Source organism: Pagrus pagrus, assembly GCF_965226575.1.
Source record: "Pagrus pagrus genome assembly, chromosome: 15".
NCBI lineage: Eukaryota > Metazoa > Chordata > Actinopteri > Spariformes > Sparidae > Pagrus > Pagrus pagrus.
Window position 1 is genome coordinate 12,621,655 of NC_140199.1, and position 17,413 is coordinate 12,639,067.

The following is a 17,413-nucleotide window of genomic DNA, read 5'->3' on the forward strand; positions in this document are numbered from 1 at the left end:
AGTGAAATAATCACAGAGACACACACCAATACATAAGGATAGTGGTGGAAGAAATATTCACATCCTTTACTTAAGTGACAATATCGCAGTGTAAAATTACTTTTTTTTTACACAGCCACAGCCACACTACATCTGGCCCGGTTTTGATTCCAGTCTGTGGCCCTTTACTACAGGTCTACCCTCTCTCTCGCCATCCCTGTTCGACTCTCCTACTGTAATTCTCCTATCAAAAAAAAGGCTAAAGGTCCAAAAAATGTCTTAATATTACAAAAAAGTTCTGCAATTACAATAGTAGTATAATCAAAAAACATTCTCCTGAAAAAAGGCCCCTGTAATTTTTTTTATTATTTGATTGGTAGCATTTTTCTGCAGATGCTCGAGGTGGAGATGATATGACTGATTAACCTGTTATAGGTAGTTGAATCTATTTGAAAGTACTAAACTAAACTAAATCTGAATAGCAACTTTGATTGTCAAATAAAAGTGCAGCAAATTAAATTTTCTCAGTTACTTTTCAACCCCGCAAAAGAAGTAGCCAGTTAATTTAACTTTTAATAGAAAGCAATATAAACATGCTGCACGTTCCTCCGTGTGTGTGTGAAGGTGACACTTTGGAGAAAACAGTTGAGGAGGAAGCATCAAGACAAAAAGAGATCGGGACCAATACAGACTTAACCTGCATCGAAAACACCAACACTACTGGCTACCAATAGTTTTTTAATCATTACCTAATTTGTTTATAGGAATCATTCCAAGCAAGACTTAAAAAATAAAATAACCAAAGAGCGCCTCTCTGCTCAAGCTCATAACCTTAAATCGCAGCTGCTCACATTCCTTAAATTGCAGCGTTTCTTGGAATAGCTTTCATTAACTAGTATGTCTGCATCTTATTTCTTCCAATCCAGTTTAACTTTCTGTTGTGGCGCCAATTACACATAAACATCTGCACAAAACCAAACCGCTGCCCTCTCATTCCACATCCCTACAGGACTGGGATGAGGAGCTCTTCATAATTGGAAGGATGGCTCTTAACAAGCGCTGCGTTAATTTCTCTTTTTCCCACTACTAGGTTCCTCCACACGTTCACCTCGCCATCTCCTCATCCCCATCATTTAGGGAATGCTAATGTGTTAAATGCGAGCAACAAAGACAGGATGTCTTGCCATTTTCTGCTTACCCACTGTTTCCCACATTGCTGCAGCGGCTAAATTAGACCAAGCCAAATGCAGAAATTAGAGTGCTGAGGCCAGATGTGAGATTTGTTTTTCACACTGCGGCGTCAGGTAGATGTTAAAAAAAAATAAAAGGAAAATCAAAACAGCTCCCTCATTGGATTTGGGACTCATTTTGATTCGCCGATGGTGGCCAGCTAATCATTTGATCCTGTTAGAAGAAGTGAAGTGTTTGTGTGTTTGTGTGTGATTCTGCCAGGGAAGTTAACAGCCGCTGTAAATAGGCCGGGGCTCGGTGTCTTGATTTGTGCACAGTCGCTGCTGTGTGTTTGTGTGTGTGTGTGTGTGTGTGTGTGTGTGTGTGCGTGCGTGTGTGTCTCCTCACTGGCTGTTTTTTTTTTCCCTATAAAAGCAATTTGCCCCATGCTCGGGCTAGGCAATGAGCAGATGCTACCATTGTAAATGATGATGCGAGGGGCCATAATAAAGAGTTGATAAACACAGAATTACTGCTGGGCCGTGGGCACGCAGAGAGAGGGAGGGGAGGGGGGCCGAGGAGGGAGGGAGGGAGGGAGGGAGGGAGGAGGAGAGAGAGAAAGTGAGAGGAAAGGAGGGGGGGAGGAGAGTAGAGAGGGGAGAGACAGAGACACACAAACAATGAGACAGAAAGAGTAAACAGAGAGGCGCGGGCCCCGATACTGGTGATATAGGTAACTTGGTGATGCAAGTAACCATTTCAATTATTTAACAATTGTAAAACTGGGCTAGAAGTATGATGAGCTCCCTTAAAATGTCTGTTTCCTTTCCTTTTTTTCAATGCATACAATTCTCGTACATGTTACTGGTTGGTTCAGATGTCACCTAAAAACAAAAACATGGTGTCAAGCAGTCAGCTGCAGGTAGATGAAGAAACCAAATTGAGCCTTTCAGACGTTAAAGAAATGCACCCGAATGTTCAATTCATTTTTAAACTCATAAACTTTGTCACCGAGGTTTTTTCATTGGGGATGCGCAACCTGTACTAATGTGTATGTTTTATAATAAATAAGCAGACGTGGCTGAAATGAATCTGTCACAATAGGGCACCACGGGGTGAAAAGAACCGTTGGGTCCTCGATCTGCCATTGTGCAGATTTTACACAATGAAGATCAGTAAACTCGTCGCGAGGAGAAGATCTCTCAACCTGTGAAAACAGTTGTGTGTCTCCTGCAGTTGTAGAGGAAAACAAAATAACCCTGATGGTGTCACCATGCCTGCTAAACACTTTTAGCAGAGTTCCTGTGATTCCAAATAAGGGCATAGATTTTGAAAGAAGAGGGCTTCATGAGGGCGAATGAAAGATGCTAATGGTTGCATTATAGTAAATATTGTAACCAGCCTTTTTGGTATGTGCATTATGAGTACTTTGAGTACTCTTTGTTTTGGATTTGGTTACTTTTACCAAGGGAAGTGTTAATCGTACATGATTAGTTCAAGGACCGTTGGAAATGTGAAAATCCAGTGAGAATTCTAGGTTTTAAAGTTTCTGGCTTTTGACAAAGTTTTATTGTTAATAAAGTTGTGTTTCCTTCACCAAATCACACGTGTGTAAAAACGTGTTGCCTCACAGATCTGCGGAGTGCATTTTCTTCCCAAATTACTTTGGAATAATTTAAATCCTGCGCTGCCTACATCCATATTTATTTGCTTATCGTTTTGCTTGGATTTTACCACATTTCTTAGTGAGTGAACAACTGTCAATCATTAAAACTGCATGAAACTGGGCAGGTATCTGCTCGTGTGCGATAGTGTGCACCCTCATGAGCGTGTGAGAGACACAGATGATGGTACTTTGATTACACACAACTATATTCAGGAATATGCACCATGTGAGCACAACAGAGCCTAAAATAGAAAAGTTATTTAAAGTAGTTGCTGAAAAATAACACCTAGTTGAGTTGATATTTAGTTGTGCAAGTTCCCTTAAAAACTTAAATTACCACAAGCAGCTGACATCCTGTGTATCTAGGACTGGGACTTTTAAGGCCCTGGAGCGCTATCTGCTCTGTCTGGTTGGTAATCCAGCCTTGCCAAAGTACATACTTAATTAAAATGGCCAGTTGTCCACCACCGATAGCTGTGTGTACGTGGTGTTCTTTGTCTGATTACATATTTATTGCATATTCATATATTTATTCCAGTAAGTGGTTCTCACTTTTCCAGAGGAATCCACTTAACAATGCATGGACATGTTTTCTTGGTCTTCGTATAATTGTTTACACATCATGCTCTAAACGCAATTACATGTGCTTTTTCACCGTGACAATCATACATTTTTTGAGGAAAACATCGTATATTTGTGTCAAAAACTGCATATCATTGAATGTAAGTGCAAAATATTATAATATATCCACAGTTTTAAATTAATTTGCTATGGTACTAATATTGGCCATCATGTCCAACACTTATTTCTTATCACACGCCTGTCTTAGCCTTCCCTGTACTTTTTTTCCCCTGGCTGTGGGACTGTTTTGATGCCACCAAGTGCCGTGTAAATGCTATGACCCCTGACTCATAGGAGACCTATGAGTGTGTGTGTGTTTGTTTGTGAGAGAATAAAGCTATGTCCCCAGGATGTTAGTCAAAGGGCTGCGATGTGGACCCTTTGAAGAGCCTGTTCACCATGTAGTGTATTTTTTCTTCTTTGCCCTCCTCCCAACATCTCTCCTTCCACCCTGCATTTGACGTTTGCTGGACATTTTGTCAGGCAGAAAAACAAGCAGCGCACGCAGGCACTTTTGACAAACACACACAAATAGGACAAGCACTTTCTGCGGACACACACATGCATTCTTGAAAACCTCCTTAGAGAGGAACAAGAAAAAAGATAGAGGGAAGGCGAGGGGAGGAAGAGAGAATGAAAGATGAGGACAGGGCGCAAATGCATGGAAGATTAAGAGGCCGAGAGGGAAAGACAGAAAACTAGAGAGAGAGAGGGAGACTCTCCTCCCTTTGGCAACAGTGCTGGTGTCTCTTTCATGTCGTCCATGCTTGGATCTGAGGCTCTGTCTCCCAGCTGGGCCTGGTGTGCATGTGTGCAGCTAAGTGCTGGCTAATTTCCCCTCGGATCTCCAAGCCGTAGCCTCTGATTTCCCCCAATCACCCCACCAACGCCATCTACACCACTGCCCTGTCTGTGTGAAGTAGGGATTGGCAGAGGGGAGAGTCCGGGGCAGTCATGACGATTACTGGTGGCCAGTCAGGAAGAGATTCTATACAGTGGTTACCTACTATAACATGAAGCCAGCACACTGAACCACCAGCCTCCCTCTGGACTTTCTACAAGAAGAAATAAGAGCAACTGCTAACATTTGATATTTCTGGCCATTAGCCAATGCTAATGCTAGGTGTTTTTGCTCACGTGTCCTGTGACAGGGAACTCAAACGTGCATGCTAAATACATCGGATTTAAAAATCCCAAAAGCAGCTAAATTTGATATTTCCCTTGCTGAGTGTACAGGTGAACGTGCCATTGTCTCGTTCGAACAGCAGATGGCACCAAATTGCATTTGCGTCTTCAGGATTTGTCGTACCATGTTGGGTTTTTGAGTTAAAAGACGCATTGCGGCTGGGGCTTTGTTGTGGTGCTCAGTTCAAAGATTTATCAATCCAGTCTGCTTCCTCTGCGAGTGCACATAAGAAGAGAGGCACAGTAATTGCTTTTTGGTTTGTGACCCGAAATATCTGCATATGCATTTTAAGCAAACAATCTTCCAAATGTAAGAACTGTCATCCAGAAGAACTTCCAGAGAGTGCAAAAGTAGACCGGCCCGGCATACATTTTATAGATCTGACAAATGGTTAAAGGCGTGTCTGGTAAATTTTATTTAGGTTTGACAAAAGTGTTTATTTTTGCAAAAGCAGTTTGTTGTGTTAGTATTTATGTGTGAGAGATGTACATTCATTTGATTCAAGGGGAAATCCATCAATTGTACACATCAAAGTCTGTTACAAGGTCTTTGGAGTACTTTAGCATATGTTAAAAAAAGTTGTATAAAACCAGGTGGAGCATGAATGAATTCTGATAAATATCCACAAGTGAAGTCACTTGAGTCCGCATCTGTGTGGACTAAGGACCACACGTTTGAAAATGAAAAAATAGAAAATCACGTTTTTTAAACTGTCCATTCTGAGAACTCTAGTATGAGTATAATTCAAACTCAGTGGACTACTCTTAAAGTCACAGTGTGGCAGCATTAAACACAGTCCCAAATGAATGAAGAATATGTATACAATGACAATTGTCCGGGTCGGACATAGTTCTGACTTTGGCCACTACCCCAAGATCCCCGTACAGCCCAGCTATTCTTGGGCATGTTTCAGATCCACCCCTTCCTCACTCCCAGCATGGCTGCCTAAGCTCTGAAATATGACGCTGTAGTTACCCCTCTTGCTTCATTTTTTTGCAAGAAAAGTCCAAGACGGGAGGCAAAGTCACGTAACTGAACTTACCTAAGTCACGTACTTTTACCCAAAGCATGATAATTTCCAAAATCTAACCACATAGTTTTTGTGCCTAAACCTAACCAAATGGTGACTGCTTGGGCAGGTCAGCACCTGACATGGCAGCTACACCACCACCGTGGTGTGTACGAGTATGTGTGTAAACGGAGTCATGTAGGGCGACACTGTAAAGCTTTCTGTCCGTTAAGGTAGAAGAGCGCTTTATAAACGCATACCATTTACCTTCTAAATATTTCAGGATGCTAAACCCTGAAGACATGCATGCAACGTAGCTGTAAAATACTAGCATAACATAGGGCCTCTTGGGAATCCGGGGTCCTATCTGAGACTGTTAGTGTTTAACGTGGAGTGGGCCTGGTATGGTGCAAAAACAAATCATTTTCTAACCCCTTTTGGCATATACTCAATAGAAAACAGTACAAAAACGATATATTTAATGTTTTACCTCATAAACTTAATGATTTTTTAATGATTAATATGCGTATTCTGAATTTAATGCCACTAATAACACATTAATGTTAGTAGTACGACATTTTAGCTTCTCAACTTGAGTGATGTCAGAGGAAAATGGCTGCCGAGTGAATATGGTTTTTATAAACTAGGGTTTCAGCTTGTTTTCTGAAACATGACCCCACTGACGGGTTTTCAGAATCACAATCAGAATGTGACGTTTGAGAGTTTTAGAAGTATGATGACCCAAGAAATTAGGAGGATATTTACATTTATTTAGGATGATTCCAATAGTGTTTATTTGTAATTCACAATCTTCTCACAGGTTGTGCTGTGAGCTCACATCCAGAGGGGGAGTGTGCAGACACTGGGGAGGCAGAAGGACTTAATACCCAGTCAGCATTTTTCTTTCTTGTATGTGTGTGTTGTTTATGCGCAGATGTGTGGTTCATAATGCACAATATATATTTACGTATGCACGGCCTGTGTTTGTCAGGAGTGTAATTCATATAGGTGCCCATATTTTATTGTTCATTGGCATATGCACATTAGTAGACCCTCATGTAGATGTTACAGATTGCTTTATTCATTCTCCACACATCAAACAGAAATGACACACTCCCTTTATGGGAAGATGACAAGGAGACGGAGGAATCACAAAGGGTGGGAGGGTGAGAGAGAGAAAAAAAAAGAAAAGAGAGCGATAACAAATACGAATGCTGCTTCTAGCCATGGCCGAGTTTAGAAGGCGCCTGGAAAGAAGAACACATTCCAATGTAAATAACAAAATGGCCGCCTTTCATCAACGCTTATTTCATTCTGCAAAAAAAAAAAGAAGAAGAAAGTGATGAGACATATGTCTAAATCTGCGCTCGAAGCGAGCCTTTTGATGTAGCAGAAAATGTCCTGGGGTTGGATGATAGACAATGTGAATGCCACGCTGTGCATTTTCAAATTTGACTCTTCTGCTTGTTTGTTTTATTTTTATCTCTGTTTTAAGTCGACCATTTAAGGACATTTTTCACACAAACAGGATAATGTGTAAAATGCATAATTTCTGCATGAGATGTTTTGCTCGTCTGCAGCCACAAAAGAGCATTTATGCTAAATACGGGAAGCGCATTGAATGGTGAAATTAAACACAAAAATCAAATTGACTGCAGTTACAGTAAGCCATTAAGGCACTGCATAGACATGCAATTACTGCATTTACTCAAAACTGCTTCTACAAGTTCTGAATGCAAAAAACAGAAAATGTTTAGAGAACAGATTTATACAATGTGCATTTTCATTCAAATGTAGACGCCAAGCTCCAGTATTTGTGTCTGTTTGTAGAGTAAGACTGTATGTATGGTGACGTCTGCGACTTGACTGCCACAGCAAGATATGTGTTTTAAAATGTTTTAAAATTTAAGCCGGGCACAATGTGTCTTGGTTGTCTAAAGCCATCCCAATTGTTTTGCTTGTGACCCCACATTATAGAATTGCAGTCATGTATACATACCTTTGACCCCACATGGAAGGCTGCATATCTATATATATATATATATATATATCGGTTTTATTGCCAACCAGTCAAATCCAGCAGCCTGGTCAGAGTTTGATGCTGTTCTTGAAGCGCCCCTCAAGGGCAGTTGTGTTAAGAACAGGAAAAATCCAAATCGGGGCGGGGTTTGATCACCCTGTTTGATTGCGAGGTCCTAACTTAACTGTCAAGTCTTGGAAACTGGAGGTTCCAACAGCACATACATGAATCACATCTAATGAACTGTGGACTACTCAAACTGAACAATAATATCAAATGTGTTAAATAATTATTCTATTTTTATTTTTTTTAAACAAAAAAATAAATAAATCAGGATTTATTAAGTAAAATTTGGGGATTTATTAATAAAATGAACACACACACACAAAACATATCCGCTCACCACAATGTTACTTTATTAATATGATGTTGTTTATGTCCCATATCTAATGTACCAGTTATAAATAGATTGCAATCTGTGGTTTTGTGCATGTTGATTCATGTGTTGCACTGAGTCAGACAGTTGTTAATGCGTTGTGTACGGGATAATGCTCGACGAGGTGTCCAGTATCAGGAATTAATGGACGACATGGAGGCGCGGAGGACGGTTTGCCTCCTCGTCGAAGTCCATTAATTCCCTGATACTGGACACCTGAAAGAAAAAAAACATGAAGACAATTTGCATATATTTTTATTTGTTTTGCAATCAAAATATAAAGATTTTCACAAGCAGTGACTCCGTCTCCCTGGCAACACCTGAGAGTTTGACAAATAGTTGAAACTGTCATTACAATGCCATATGATTCTTATGTAACGTAAACGTTGTCCACTACTCCAGTAAATAGGCCGGACCTTAGATACGACTTATCAATGGTAGGTAAACTAGTCTGGTACTACCACATGTGTGTGGCTTTGTTTGTAGTAGTGTTTTTTTGTTTTGGGGTGGAGGGCGGATAAAGGCCCTTGGTCCATTGGTCCAATGGCCTCTGGTCATAGTAGGACAAGGATTAGTGGTAGAAATACTCTCACACATAAGGTGCATTAGGAGGTTTGCCAGCTGTCGGAGAATATGTGTTTTGTTTGCCTCTCCAGTTGCAGCCAGTCACCAAGCGCCATTTAATGCAATTAAGGAAGACATCAATACTACTCTGTGATTGGTTGAGAAGAACAGCAGAGTGCACAGTGAATGTATTCTACCTATAGAGACAGTAATTAGCACATGCTGGTCATTAGTACACACGCACAACTATAGATAGAGACACACACACACAAACACACACAGCATGACAGTTACACTCATAGACACACAGCGATGGGCAAGTTGCCACCTGTGAGGGGTACTTGTGTTTGGCGTTCAGTTTTGGCTGGTGTCATATACAGAGGGGATGATACGCACGTACGTTTAAAAGTAGCCCCAGCAATCGCTCTGTGCAGCACTGTGTGTGTGTGTGTGTGTGTGTGTGTGTGTGTGTGTAGATTTATTAAAATGACTTCTAAACATGGCCCATCTCTTTGAGGTTCCCATGAAGAGGTCCTGCAGTGAGCCTTTAAATGAAGGATCAGAGCAGACCCCTCTGAGATGCCAAACAAACACACACATTCTCTCTCTCTCTTTCTCTTTATCTGTCTCTCTCGCTCTCTCTCTCTCCCTCAGACACACACACACACAAGCCATAAACCACCCCCTCCCAATAATCCCTCTCCTTTCTAATAGTAGCCATTTGCCATTCATTAAGATCAAAATGCTGTTTTGTGCCAGGACAAATTGCAAAGCTATTTCATTCACAGCTTGAAAAAGGCCTGAGACTCCATTGGGTTTCTTATGGCTGTTTGAGCGCCCAAGCAGGGCTAGCTAATGTGGCTAACAGCCTCTGAATTGTATGGTGAGGTAAAGTGGTGGGGAAGGAAAGCTGGAGGAAAGCAAGCAGGATATTTTTTTTTTGTTGTGTTCCCTGTCCTTTTTACTTTTTTCTTTTTTGTGTTGCTTATGCATATGCTTGTAAAATCATGGCTATTTTCAGGCTTCTTCCAACTGCAAATGTAGTAGTTTGAGCAAAGTTTCTAAAAGGGAGAAAGCTGGCACGTTCAAATTGATGAGAGGGCTGTGTTTTTTGTTTTTTTATACAAAAGGCTGATGTCAGTCTGTGTGAGTTTGAAGATAAAACATGAGCTCATATACATGTAATGTGAACATGATATGACATGGCTGACTTGACTGACTTGGCTGCAAATCTTACTCCATGAGGTCAAACGTCTACCGAGAAAATGGATGGGACAGAAAAATACATACATAAATAAACTTTTCAGTAAATGTCTTCATCTGCGGCAGCCTTTCTGCATGCTCCCATTGTTCTGTATGTGTGTGCTTTTTATCCATGTGAGTGTGATCTTACAACTCTTTATAGTGTCTGTATTCCTGTGCACTCTGAGCCTTTGAGTATCTATGGTCTGTGTGTGTACGTGTGTGTGTGTGTGTGTGTGTGTGTGTGGTGCAGGTGGGTGAGGGGGTGGTAATTAACAATGACATCTCCTGAGCCAGGTCTAATCAGTGCTCTCTTCTCCTCATATGCTATATTTATCTCTCCTCTCCATCCTTCCATCATAGTTATTATCACCTCATCTCTGTCTTTATTTACCTCCTCTGCACTCTCTCCTTGCCTGCACCATCCCTTTATTTCTTTTTCACTTATTCTCTGGACAGATATGATTAGAAAGAGATAATAGCTCAACAGAGGCTACAGATGTTTCCACTCACAATAGCTTGTATAGAAATATGGTTATCCTCCTCTCTCGTTCCTCAGAGAGCAAAGGATGACTACGACTGATGGTTTAATCAGAAAGCTTTGTTAATTGGAAAATTACGTTCACAGTAATTTGGCAGTTAAGGGTATATATTTTACTTTAGATGGTATATGTGAGTGCTGAAGGTTAATTAGCATTTTCCTCTATTTTTTTTATTGTGGAGATCGCACCATCCCTCCTGTCAGGGGCACTTCCATGATGATTACTCAATTACATAAAAGCGTTCTATGATGCTTAAAAATTAGTTTATTTGTACTTGTAACAGTCAAGTGGAAACTCTAAATTGCCTGTAGTTGTAAATGTGTGTGTGTGTGTGTGTGTGAGTGTGTGTGTGTCTGTGTGATACACTACTGGTGACCCCTTTGCTCAATACATGTTGGGATAGGCCCCAGTCCTTTGTGATCCTGCACAGGATACGTGGTGTAATGGACAAGTAATAAATCTAGAACGTGTGAGAGGAGCGTATTGTGCTTTGCCAAACATTTTACAGAATGTTGTAATGTCTGAATTTGCAATGACCCATGAATCCAATACCCAATCCGATCTCACATCAAAATGTGTAATAGCTACATTGGTCCACAGCGCAAGAAGTATTAGTTTCACAATAATGGCTCTCAAATGATGAGATACTTTTTCTTCTGCATCTTCTTATCTGTCCTCTGTCCATGCCCCATGACTGTTAAGCTTCTGTCTGTGAACATCCCAGTTCCCAGAATAAATGCTGGCAAAACACGTCTGCAAATCCGCAGATGTGTTACAACTTACTTTTCTTTATGCAGCAAATGTACGTTTCTTTAGTATTTGTATTAGTATTTGCTGTGTCTGCCTTCTCCTCACCATGTGCCCTGCTCACCAACTTATAGCACCACCATCACCAAAGGAAGCACTCATTTGTCCAGGTAAACTCTGAAAATGAATCAACTATGTCAATAAAAATAAACTTAATTGCAGCTCCCACGCTGCGGTTTGCAGAGACATTAACTGCTAATATTTTATTCTGGCCACTGGGTTGCTGTGAAACAAACAAACATGATGGATTTCTTTCATTATCAGTGGGAAATGAGGATATCATTAATAGACAGTGGTAGCAATGTTGGAAAACCAAAGAAAAGGGAAAAAAAAAATCATCCAGGAAATAGGCCAGACTTCAATTTAGGCTTTTAAAATCATTGTGAATTTACTGAAAGAACGTCGTCAAACAGGTACATAACGTAACACAACAGCTCGGATAACTACACAACACAAAGACAATGATTCGAACATGCAAACTACATGATTTCAGCGATACAGAGTCCATAAACCACCACAGCAACAAAATAAAACGTTGAATTGTAATTATTTTCTTGTCAGACCTGGATACACCTTTGTAATAACTAACAAACGAAAGATCTTACACATTTATTGAACAAAGATTGAGGAAAATATAACATGCATTTTCCATTTTAATGCAGAAAACTTATTAAAAAATCCTTTTTTTAGATAATGAAATATTTGTTGTTGTTGTTGTTTTCTTTCACAGACAGAAGTCTGACAGTCACATGGATCCAGGACCATTTAAAAAAAAAAAAAGGCAGAATAAAAAGTAACTTACAACTCCCACTTACTAATGTCTTCTGTGCATGTGTGTTTGCACGTGTGTGTGTGTGTGTGTGTGTGTGTGTGTGTGTTATGACCTCTAGTTCTGCTCACTGGCCAGCAGAAGGCAGGGTTGTAGCATCCTTTGTATCAACCCCCCCAGCACCCCCTCCCCCAGACACACACCTTCTATACGCACACGTACATGAACACACACACACACACACTCACGCAGCCCTCCAACCTACAAGGCCCCATATGTGTTTGAATGTGTGTGTGTGTGTGTGTGTGTGTGTGTGTGTGTGTGTGTGTTACTGAGGCCAGTTAAAAAGCAGGATTTGGCAGTGCTGAAACTTCATGCTCCAGTCTGTTCAACCCCCTAGACCTGCACGAAGACAAGGTTATCATGTTCCCCAATCACTGCCAGACACACACACACACACACACACAATAAGGCCCCAGATACTGAGAAGCATGCAGCCAGGTCCAAATGTGTGTATGGGCATTGGGCCAATGTGTGTTTCAGTGTGTGTGTGTGCGCCTTGATGGAAAGCCAAAGAGGGATAGGTATAGAGGTTACAGAGGTAAACAAAGAGGAAGAAAAAACCTTAAACGAGGAAGAGGACACGAGGTTGTTCGGAGGGTCAGTTTTAACATTTTTTCAAAATCTCGAAAAAAAAAAGAGGTCAATGGAGGCTAAGCTAAAGCGAAGACCGAGAGAGAGAGAGACAGAGAGAGAGAGAGCAAGGGGTAAAGCAAGAAGAGACAAGTAAGCTGGAGTGTGCGAGACAGAGGCGAGAGTGATGAGGAGGGAGAGAGGAAAATGTAAGAATCTGTAAAACAAAAAAGTGAAATGACAGAAACAAGTGCGGAGGACAGGATCTGTGGTGTGTGTGAGAGCCAGAGTGGGGAGAGAGAGTTTGTGTGGCATAAAGAAGAAGGAGAGGAGAGGGGGGGAGGACTGAAAGTGAACAGTGAAAATGAGACAGCGAGATCACACGAGATGAAGAGGGAAGAATGCGAGACAGCGTCAAAAAAAAGGGAGGGTAGAGGAGCGACGTAAAAGCGAGAGACAGAAATGAGAGGGAGAATACGTGTGTGAGATTGTGTGTGTTAAGTGAGAACTGCAGAGAGAGAGAGGGGGCATGCGAGTACAGCAAAGCGTCCCCCTAGCGCCCACCTGTCTAGCTGTAATGGGAGCCAAATGTTGAAAGGCCTGGAAGTTACATCTCTGGCTTCCAGCAGTCAGGAGAGTGCGAGCGATGGGACCCTGGACCCCAAATAACTCCTGCTCACCACCGATTACATTTCAACTTCCTGCTCGCTCCCACAGGCTCAGGTCAGCCAATACTCGGGACTTCTTTCTTGCATTGTCTGTATAGATGAGTTTGCCTTTTTCCACATGATTCAGGGAGGGTTCCCAGCCACATAACACTAGGCACACTGCACCAGTACTTATTGGATATTCTGATGTCATAACTCCTTAAAATTTTAGCATGCAAAAAAATGACAACACCTCCTTTTTTGGGACACAGAACTTCTTCAGTCTCAGCTTGACAACCAAAAGACTAAATGCCAGCTAACATGACTAATGGAATTTCAAAAAGGTCTCCTGCATGATGTTGCAGCAGGTCTTGCACTATCGTGCATAAAGCCACAAAGCTCAACAACCACGTGACGACTCGACTCCACCCGTCACATCTCTGTGACCTGCGTGTGCAACTTAGTTTTATTCCTTTCTCCATGTGGCTACATACCCCACTGAGAGTGTTTCAAAGGTGGAGAGTCATTTAATATCTGTTATTCTTGTTGTATTTTTAATGTTTACAGCTTTGTTGTGCTGTTTTATTTTGAAAATTGACCAGACGTTTTATGCCGTTCTGCTGTTTGACTCCTCTGAAATGCCCCGTGGCGTGCCTGGTGGAACCATGAGCATTGTTTAGAACGGTCTTTACTGTTTGTTAAAAAAATCGACATTTTTCTCGCCTGGTGCTGGTAAGACTGCACGATTCACAAAACTGTCAGTATGTGAACTTCTGTGTATGTTTGCCTGTTTCAACATTTTGTTTTTGTGGAATGGAATGATCTCTGAAGCAGAAGTTGTTCTTATTAAAACCGAACGTACTTATGTATGGGACGTAAATTCAAGACATTAGTAAGGTAAAATAATTCGTTGGACACAAACATGATCTCCTGAATGAAAGTCATGCGATTGTTTAACCTGACTGTCCATCCAGACTTTTCCCTTGTTATACTACTTCTTCTCACGTCCTCCTTTGCAGCTGTAATGATTACTACAGCCACTAGAGGTCAAACAACAAATGGAAATATGGGTCGTAATAAGCCACTTTAATTTTCAAGCTATTGAGTCATTCTTCTGGCTGAGCAGGTGATGAATCTACAACAAAGGTGAGGACTATGAAAACAAAGACAAGAAAAAATCACGAGATGTATCTTGCCGTTGGCTTTACCAGTACAATGGCGGGTGATGAAGAGAGATAAAAATTGTTGAAAATCTGTTTAAAGCATTTAAATTTACGGAAGGTGAACGCTGCACTTTAAACGCCTCCACACTCAAGTCAGCGGTTACTTGTTCCTTATTTAGTTTTTTCAGTAAGATGTCATCTGAAGTTGCAGCCCTGTATTAATTACAATGCTTAAAATAAATTCTGTAGAAAATGTGCAGGAGAACAACATGTGTGTAGTGGGGTGTCTACAAAAAGGGCACCCTGCAGGAAAAAAGTTTGGGAACCACTGCTATAGACAATAGAAAAAAAAGCTGTTTTTCAGCTCATAGAAAAGCAAATGTAAGAAATGTACGGTGGTGTATCCACCTCTCTGACTGCATTTTTGTGGTGGACCCTCTCAATAAACAACCACACCCACTACGTGTGTGATAGATCAGCCAGAAGGAGATTACATTTACTCATGCCTCGCTCCTTCTTGTACTAACTTCCAGACGTTATAAAATATACCGCCGGCGCAGTTTCACAAACTGTCTCGAGTCAAGTGATGATATCTAGATATCTAGTTGATCTAGGCTGAAGATAATGCTACTTGACTCGAGGTAATTCTGATATTTATAGCTGGGAGTTCTGCACCTCACCTCATCTTGAACCAGGAAACATCAGATCTGCTGTGAACTTTCCGAGACTGTCCACAAATTACTTTTTTATTACAAGCGCTGCGTCTCTTTCTCCCTGTAACTTCCCCGTGCTTTAAACCCACTGTCATTTGATCACAACATGCATAAGAGACGGTCCTGCTGCAAATGATCAGACAAGCTTATGAGTAATTGAGTATTCAAAGCATAAAAAAACGGAGTCATAAAACCAGATATGATTTTTATTTGATATGGAAATGTTTATACATATGCATTGCAGCTTATTAATTATTCATATTGTCTTGTTTTTCTTTTTTTTCTGCTTGTCTGTGATATACATTATGTATTCTCTTCTTCCGACAGACACATCTTTGAAATGGGAAGAAGAAAGAGGTAAAAAGAAAAAAGGAAGGATCAGTTGGTGTCCCTCACTTTGACTACAAACGAGTGAAAGAGGAAAAACTTCATTATATGGGCGAGTGACAGAAAATGTGAAACACAATGCAATGACAGGAGAAGGGAGCAGAATGAGGAAATTTTTTTTGTCCACCTCTGTTTCATGTCTGTGTCGCTGAAAAACAAAGAAGCCATCTCTGTGGACCGTGCACACAACCCCCCCAACACACACACACGCACACACACTGACTGACCCTATATCTCATACACATTGCCACCAACCACTGTCTGTCATTTTTACTGAATGTTTTACTCGCTCCATAATCAGCAGCACAGTGTACTGCCACCATGCTGTTACAGCGCTGAAAGCATAGGAACAGGAGGTTTGTTGTGTGTATTAAAATGTGTACTTTGTGTTCATAATTGACAGGGATAATTAACTCCTTCTCACCACATGATGCCACATTCAATATGGTATGTTTTTCTCAAATAAACTCGCAAGCATTATTAACCCTAATGACATTAAAGTGAGAAAGTATGAGACTTTTATATACTATACATTCAATAACATCAATATTGTGAAAATGGTGAAAATCCTGAAGGAATAAATGACAATCACATACTCTTAAATAAAAAATAAAAAAGTCACAAACTGTACTTTGTATCATTTGTATTAAGTGGAATGTAATGAAGTACATTAAATGAAGTACAGTCCGCCTGTCTAAATACAATTTTGAGGTACTTGTACTATTGTAACTGTAATGATACAATTGAGTATAACTGCTGAATGCAACTAATGCAAAAGATCTTTTTACTCCACTGCATTTATCTGGCAACTATAGTCACTTAGTTTGAAGATTAAAACGTTACATTAATGCAACATACAATCAACTCAAATATAACACCTTGTTACTGATTTACAGATTAAAACTAGCTTCTGCTTCCATGATTACAAAGTGAAATTCTGCTTACACATAATGCTTCACTATCAATAAAGAAACTAATTGTACATAATATTACATAATATTACATCGCACTCAAATGGAGAGCAGTCACTCACTTTTTCATGAGCACTCTTCGTAGATATCTGACAATAAAAGGAAAAATGCGATAAACACAGAGATACTTGAAAATACATAGCAAAACATATACATGTACATATATACTACTTACAACTACTTACACAAACAGTCAACACAAAACAGACACTGCTCCAAGCCAATGAATAATAGTGATGCATTTTTATGCTTAATGAGTACTTTTGCCTTTGACCTTTGCTTTTCAAAGTACATTTGGATGTTCCTATTAATGTATTGTTGTTTATCATTTTAAATGGGGGACTTTTCCCTGTGATTACGTATTTTAGAGTGTGGCATTTCTACTTTTACTTTCAGTTTCTTTCACCACTGGCAGGGTGTGATGCTCACTTTACTCCAAAGGCGTCTAAATTAGTTCTCATTTTTATAACAAAATAATAAAATGAACAATATTCCTGCTAAGATAATTTGGTGACCTCTAGTTTGTCAATTACTAAATAAAAATAATAACAGCCTGGGGCTCAATTTTATCCGCCTGTTTTTTTAGATGCAACTTTTGAAGCAATTTTCCATGTTGCTTTTTTAATTATTGTTTTTTTAGAGGAGGGATCCCTCCTCCTGTGTGTGTGTGTGCGTGTGTGTGTGTATGTGTGTCCAGATGTTGTTGTGGTTAATGAATGGTCCAAAACAGTGTCTGTTCTCAAAGCGGCCCTACACCTTTGACTCTAGCCTAGAGGAAGCTCTTATGAATACCAACGACTCCTAAATACTCAGAGCTGGGTTATAGGTGCAGACTACTTGCTTCTGTTTTTAGCAGCCTGGTACATGTGAGCAGGTTGGTGGTAAGAG

General features: G+C 40.4%; 1 protein-coding gene across 3 annotated transcripts in view; it reads left to right on the forward strand.

The window, feature by feature from the left end:
- Window positions 1-16,578, forward strand: part of LOC311270440 (uncharacterized protein) — a 171,334-nt gene extending 154,756 nt beyond the window's left edge. For all 3 annotated transcript variants that reach the window (XM_084375297.1, XM_084375299.1, XM_084375298.1), the window contains one exon: window positions 15,495-16,578. In XM_084375297.1, the coding sequence (XP_084231423.1) occupies window positions 15,495-15,528 (34 nt within the window). In that variant the 3' untranslated portion in view covers window positions 15,529-16,578. The remainder of the gene's footprint in view (window positions 1-15,494) is intronic.
- The last annotated feature ends 835 nt before the right edge of the window (window positions 16,579-17,413 follow it).